Source organism: Spea bombifrons, chromosome 5 (assembly GCF_027358695.1).
Source record: "Spea bombifrons isolate aSpeBom1 chromosome 5, aSpeBom1.2.pri, whole genome shotgun sequence".
Lineage (NCBI taxonomy): Eukaryota > Metazoa > Chordata > Amphibia > Anura > Pelobatidae > Spea > Spea bombifrons.
The window spans coordinates 68,032,000-68,039,064 of record NC_071091.1 but is presented as its reverse complement, the minus strand read 5'-3'; the positions used below and the strand labels follow the sequence as shown (position 1 = coordinate 68,039,064).

The window sequence follows — 7,065 nt, the reverse complement described above, 5'->3', positions numbered from 1 at the left end:
GAACATTTCATAATCTATCACAGATGTAAATGGTGCAGGTTATCGTTCCAGTAATGACTAGTGTGCCGTAAAGATAGCTCAGACAACAGGATGCCTAAATAAAGGTCACGCCGACGGACGAAGAATGGTCAATAATAATTGCAAAATATGTATACGTCTAGGGTATGAAGTCATAATACAAAACATTATCGGTAGCATTTGGCCCGCGTAGGGCTCTGAGGCAACCACTGCAACCGCTTTAGGAGAGCGTGGTCTGTATTAACATATGTCTTTACCACAATCCGCAGTGCTTTGACCATCAATGCCATAAATTAAAGTATTGAAATGGACGCCAAATAAAGTTAAGGTAGCAGCATAATTTACAAAGTTGTTTTTATTTTTTTTTATTTTGTCTTAACAGGAATGAAAACTTTGGTCTCATCTGATTCTGAATTTATCAAATGTACAGCATGAGTGATTAAAGTAAGACACGTTAAATAAGATGGTCTGTATGAGTGCCAAAAGGGAGCGCCGCCCCGGCATCAAAAGCGTTAAACACTTGAAGACTGTTCAAAAAATCCGTGTGCTGCATGAGATGGTAAATGCATCTCCCATGGATGTTTTTAATCAGAAGGTCATAAATGTTAATTTACAAAGAATGTGGAAATACATACAGTGAGTTTTAAACAAAGCATTGTTGTATATTTAAAAAAAAAACTATTCGTACCAGTACAAAGATGGCAATTCAATATCCATTTCAAACATATTGGGGGAAAAGTCAGATTTCAAACAATACAAATCTTGTAATACTTGCATGTAAAAATATCTGTGTCTAACATGATTGCATGGAAATGTTTCTATTATAATTTTTCAATTAAACTTTAAGAATTAGGATAAGGTTACCAGCATTCCCCCCCAGCCTTAATGTAATAAACGGTATTTACTTTATTAACCCATTGGTGACCTATTAAAAAACACCCTCTGCGGCAAGGAAAGTGTTAACTCAAGTAGCTTCTATTCAATAGATGTAGAGTGGTTTACTTTGGTTGCAAGGAACAATTGTCGCTTATGTAGCTTATGTGGGTCAGTCACAAAAGAGACAGAAAAAGGTGATTTCTCTCTAATGATCCCCAGTTGAGGAATAATAAAGAATGCTACGAAATCCCTAGTATTTGCTTCAGAAGAAAAGTACAAGAGCTGCCATAACCCGACAACATCAGACTCAGTGAAACTAAAATCTCCTCTTTCTGCAGTAAAATGCAAACAGTGCTTAACAGTATTTCAAGAAATGACCATACTTGGTCATATTCATAAGCCAATTTAATATTTGAAAGAAAGTAAAGAGTTAATTTGTACAGCAAGCAACATTACATTGCTGCTTAAGAAAGAAGTAACCCTTACCTAGCGGTAATTATTTTGCGGGAACTGTATTTTAATAGACGTTTATCATATTTTATTTTTAATATGTATGTTTAACTATTTGTTGGTCTTTTTCCGTACGTTTGGTCTATTAACAAAGACAGGGCTAAAAATTGAAACATGTGTCTGTACCCCTTCCCAATTTACGCCATCACAATAAGGTGTATCATCCCCAGATGTCTCAGGGTGACAATTAATTCTCGCAACGGCGGAAAGAGGGGCCAGACTCAAAACATCAAGATATGATAAGCACACATATTAACGTCTAAATTAAGTTGGGGGATTTTGTAATGCCCACCACATCACACCTGAGTTATTAAGTGTATTCCTTTGCTATTTTTGAGCGATACGTATTTTTGGATTCAATGGATTTCTCTTCCATGGTATTGGTTTGAGACAAACGAACATTCGCAATATCCCATGCAATCATGCAGATCCAGCAAACTCGCAGCCAGATTGACAGATAGTAAAAATGAATGCTTTAATAGCATTTTAGTTCATTGCCAATATATTTCTTGTACAGCTTAAGGTTTAAAAGCCTCAAAGATTTTAAAAAAAAAGTCAACCAAAAAAAAAAAAAAATCACACATTTCTATTTACACAAAATATTTAATTAAAAATACTTCATAATTACAGTAGTCTATTAAAGCATATACTTTATCACTTACACATATAGAACATCTCTCCTATATACAGTATGAAATGTCACTTGATTTTCTTTTGAACTATACAATATGTAACATTCCAGCAGGGAGAAAAAAAAAATTTCCCTGTACCGATAAAATCATCTATTTTAAACAATAGATGTAAAAACAAATTATCTACAATGCTCTGGTATATTAGTAAAGCTTCAAAATTCAGTTCTTCATTTTATAATCATTTTCTAAAACCCTATCCATCAGTTCAGTAACTTTTCAACGTGTCCATAATTCCATGTAAAACCAAAAAAAAAAAAAATCCCATACACAATGAATGAGAAAAAGATAGTGTTAAGTGGCATGAGTGTGTACAAAGAAATATATTCTCCATAGTGTATGATAGCAGTGTGAGGAGTATTTTTTTCTTTTTTTTTTTCCCCTTCTTTTGTCTGGTGACTTTTTTTCCTTTCCCTCCCTTATGCTCTAATTTCTCTCCCTCTTTCTCTTCTTCTCCTGGCTCTGGATTTGCCTGCTGCACACCTGTGGAAGAGGAATGAATAGAGGGGGGTGTGTGAACCACTTTGCTCCAGACTGGCTGGCGCCACCAACAACACACAAGACATGCTTGATCAACAACCCAAAACAAACCAGGTCAAACTACTAGCGCAGCTCCCAAGCATAGGAACGCAGCTGCAATCTGACTGTTCAATCCCTGCTCTCACACAGTGCTAGGGGGTAATCCACTTGCCCCCCCTACTAAATTAAAAAATAAATAAAATTAAAAAGAAATGTAAAAAATCATAGAACTTCTAATTCTGTCTTGGAATGGATTAAGGATGGAGATAAAAATCAAAGGCAGCAAACTTCCTTTACATACAAAAGCAGAGATAAATTAACCATTAACCCTTGTTTGGGCAGGGATTATACATTAGTAAGTAAATCATTATTGGAATAAATTGCAGAGCTATATGGGGCATGGGGGGGGTTGCAGTGTAATCATTGTTAGAATATGGGGATTGCTGTGAGAATACAAAAGTGATTAGAATTACATTGTTAATACACATGGAACAGTTTGTAATTATTTGTGGACGTTGATGGGAAATTGCAAGACTCACCTTAAAAACACAGCTTTAACGACACAAAATGCTATCGCTTTGTTTGTTGACAACTGAGGCAGCCTGAAACATAAAATATAACAAGATTTTAATACAAGGTGTAAATATTTTTTTTTGTCCATAGTTGGGCTGAAGAACTGGCCACTGAGGTCCTGTCAATGACAAGTCACACTCCAGTGATCAGAATAAAGACACAAAGACTGATCACCCACAGCCTGCCTGCTCCTAATTAATATCCTGACATACACTTAACTTCTAGGCAATTGGCTTGTAGCAGATGACTTAACAGCCATCTGAATAGGGAAGAGGGCGAGAGGGGGGTCTCTGCTCCTTTCTACTGAGCTGTGAAGAGGTCATCACAAAAAATAAAAAGATGGTGAACTCACCCCATGTACTATGATTGCAAGAAGTGACATGCTCACTACAATGACAGCCATTTATTTCTGTTCGCAAAAGGAAATTGCAATACTAATCCATAACAATGCGATGAACCCAACCTACCATCTGGGAGAACTGAAAACATCGCCGGGTGATTTCTATTGTGATGTTCTGATACTTGGACGCCTAGGTGACCTGACATCATCATCATGATGAAATAACAAACATGACATATAACACTACTAGGCCAATTACAAGACCAGGTGAACGGGCTGTGTGAACACAATAAAACATGCTTTACAGTGATGACCGAAAGCCACAGCATCTACTTGGGTTCTTCTGTGTTTCTAGATCTCAAACCTGGTATCTTCTCCAATACATATCAATAAAATATCCCATATCAATAAAATATTCAAAGGGAGGGTAGTGGGAATCACTTACCTGGTCAGTATTGAGGTCTGTTAGGGGGGTCCTGGCAGGTGTCTGCTGTCTTAAAAGAACAGGGTGTGTGTCCAAAGCCAACTGGAGATCCAAGATGTAGTCAATGACATGCTGCAGGATTTCTACTTTGCTGACTTTTTTGTTCGGGGGGATAGTGGGGACCAGTCTCTTGAGCCGGCTGTAACAATCATTCATGTCATACTGCAGGCACAGGGTCTCCTCTTCTTCCATCTTGTATCGAGCTACACCAAGGCTGTGCTCAGACAGGCAATGCAGAGCCAGTTCTCCACACAGCCCTGACATAGGGGCTTTCCTGCTCTGGGGGCGTACTGGGCTCACAGCTTTCATTTCAAGCCCCTAAGGAGGAGGTGATGGGGTTGCTTGGGTGAGAGCTTTGTAGAGTGCACCTACTGTCTGACCTGCAGCACAACCAGGGGCTGGAAGTGGCAATCCAAATGCAGACAGGAGGGGTAGAGAAATAAGGCAGAACACAAAAACAGGAGTCTTCTTTTAAAGGAAAAAAAATGGCAATTCCTTCACAAGCCTTGGACACAATGATTTCCTTCTGCTGTAGACAAGGGAGTGACAAGAAAATGTGTACAGAGATACGAACTGCTCCCTCTACACCCTTACACCTTCTCGCTAAAGCCTCTCTGCGCTGCAGCTTCCGAGCTGCCTCTGTGCTCTCTTATTTATTGCAGGGAAGGGGCAGGGAGGGGTGAAAGGGAGGGGGAGGGAGTCATGAAAATATGGGAGGAGAAAAGGAGAGAGAGAGCGAGAGGGGAGAGGAGATCAGCGATCGTGACGGAGAAATTGAGTTCTCCCAAGTTTTCTTTTTATAGGTTAAGACGCCTAATTACATTCATTCATTTTACGATAGGGTATGGAGAACTGAAGCAAAGACTGGCTGTACTCGGATCACAATCCACAGACCCATCTGAATGCCAGTGTCTCATGTAAAACGTACATATCTCACAGCTTTCTATGGGTTATTTTTTTCTCAATTCACTGGGTTTTGTCAACCAGACTGCAAGTACTTACATTTGATATGTTCTTTACATTTCTCACCCTCTGCCTTAGATCATGACCTCTTGGTCCAGTCATCCTGTGGACTCAACACATGATGCTATTCCCTCTCCCTGCTGTGTCATTATGTACTAAACATCAAGTACAGAAACATGAGAAACAAATAAATAATAAAATAGCAAGAGCATAAGATGATCACAAAATAAAGGAAAGAAAGGAAAGTGGTATGCTTGTAAAAATATTGCCCACAAATATATATATATATATATATATATATATATATATACACACAAATTTATATTTTTATAAAATATATATATATATATATATATATATATTATGTGTTTATTATTTATGTGTATGCATGGCGTCTATGACTAATGAAATGGTTTGTCTTAGTCTGTCAATTCTGGTTTTAAATGCACTGTACAAAGCGTTGTGTAAATTGTTGGCACTATATAAATAAAAGATTATATATGTATGTTGATATATTTTATATATATATTAGATTATATATATATGTGTGTGTATGTGTATATATATATATATATATATATATATATATATATATATATATATATATATATATATATACATTGTAAACAATATAATTGCTCTTTGGTTTGTATCCATTGCATTTAAGCACATCAGCTACGTTTATCTTTGGGACTAATGATTTCTTTATTACTGTGTAAACATCTGACACCACTATGAGTGCCCCTGGATTGTCCAGGGCTTTATCCTTTTGATAAAGGACTGCTCATCCTATGGAGATCGGGGTAAATAGTACATTTAGTTAACATAACATTTTCAGAGCTTTATACTAATATGTAACTGTGTGATTTCCTTTTTTCTGTTTTTAATAGCTATTCAAATTTTAATGTAAAATGTATTTTAAAACATAACATATATATATATATATATATATATATATTAAAAACACATAATGTACTTGCAATAGATAGACTGTGCAATCTGAGAGTGTAGGATGATGAGGCTTTGACCCTTGTCTCATGATACCAGAGGGGGGGTGTATATAGAAATTCTTGTGCAAATTGGGAAAAATAGTGCAGTTTCTATAGCAACTAATACACTGATTCTGCTGATTGCTCCACTTCTTTACACTGTGCAAAAAAATGTATCTTTATACACTCTTCATGTTGTTAGAAATATAATGATTTGCTGGAGCACTTCCCCATTCCTGCACTTATACCAGAAACATTATGTGTAGATATACTGCCTTCAGAGTAAAGATAATAGCACAGCATCGTACATTAACCCTCTAGGAACCAGCATCAAATCTATCACCAGCTGGAGCGGTGATAGATTTGAAAGGGTTAATAGGGATGTTTTTTATTGGCTTAGAAAAAAACGTCAACTAATTCTAGCAATTATTCTTGATTGTATCATTTTACATTTCATCTTTCATATTTTGAGTGTTTGTTCATCGCTTTTCATACACAGTTAAATGTAAAATACACAGTACCTAACATGTAGCTAAACCCAACATGGCTCAACTGCTAGCTTGCGCAAGACCATTTTTGTGTCTAAATAATAACTATTGTTGAGATAGTTTTAATACAATTACTTTTTTGTTTTTTCAAAAGCTGAATAGCAAATTTTAAAATGCATAATATGATGAGTTTTCTATCATTATATAGTTGCAGTGTATACATTATATTCTATAAGGTTTGATGTCAATATACATGCAATATTATATGATCTACACAATTAAAAATATATATTTTAAATAATTCAAAAAAATTGGGAACTCCACTGACGATAGTGATCATTTTTTTCTTTTGGGCGAGATATTTTTTGAAAATGAAATCCCTAAAATTTTATCTGTGCATCATAAATAATGCATCGCTGCACCGGGATCTTTTTGTTTTGAAGAGCAAACTGCTCCTTTGTGTGATCAAAGCAATATATGAAATATGCCTTGCAAATATGAGTATTAATGTGATTGTTAACCTTGTACCGGGAAAGGAGTCTCATTGCTTTGAAACCATATGTGGTTAAAAGCCAGATTTCTACAGGTTAAACATCAGGTAGGAAATGAATTGAGA

At 36.2% G+C, this 7,065-nt stretch overlaps 1 protein-coding gene across 1 annotated transcript; it reads right to left on the bottom strand.

Annotated features, from left to right (window-relative positions):
• Positions 1-355: 355 nt before the first annotated feature.
• Positions 356-4,625, bottom strand: ID4 (inhibitor of DNA binding 4). The gene is made up of 3 exons (XM_053466131.1): positions 3,971-4,625; positions 3,152-3,214; positions 356-2,576 (listed from the first exon to the last, which is right to left on the bottom strand). The coding sequence occupies exons 1-2, from the start codon at positions 4,316-4,318 to the stop codon at positions 3,167-3,169; spliced, it is 396 nt and encodes a 131-aa protein (XP_053322106.1). The 5' UTR covers positions 4,319-4,625; the 3' UTR covers positions 356-2,576; positions 3,152-3,166.
• Positions 4,626-7,065: the final 2,440 nt, after the last annotated feature.

Excerpts from the sequence above, each read along its gene's own strand:
- ID4 (XM_053466131.1), bottom strand. The coding sequence starts at position 4,318 with ATGAAAGCTGTGAGCCCAGTACGCCCCCAGAGCAGGAAAGCCCCTATG. Across the intron at positions 3,215-3,970 it reads CAGACCTCAATACTGACCAG|GCTGCCTCAGTTGTCAACAA; the intron begins GTAAGTGATTCC and ends TTTATGTTTCAG.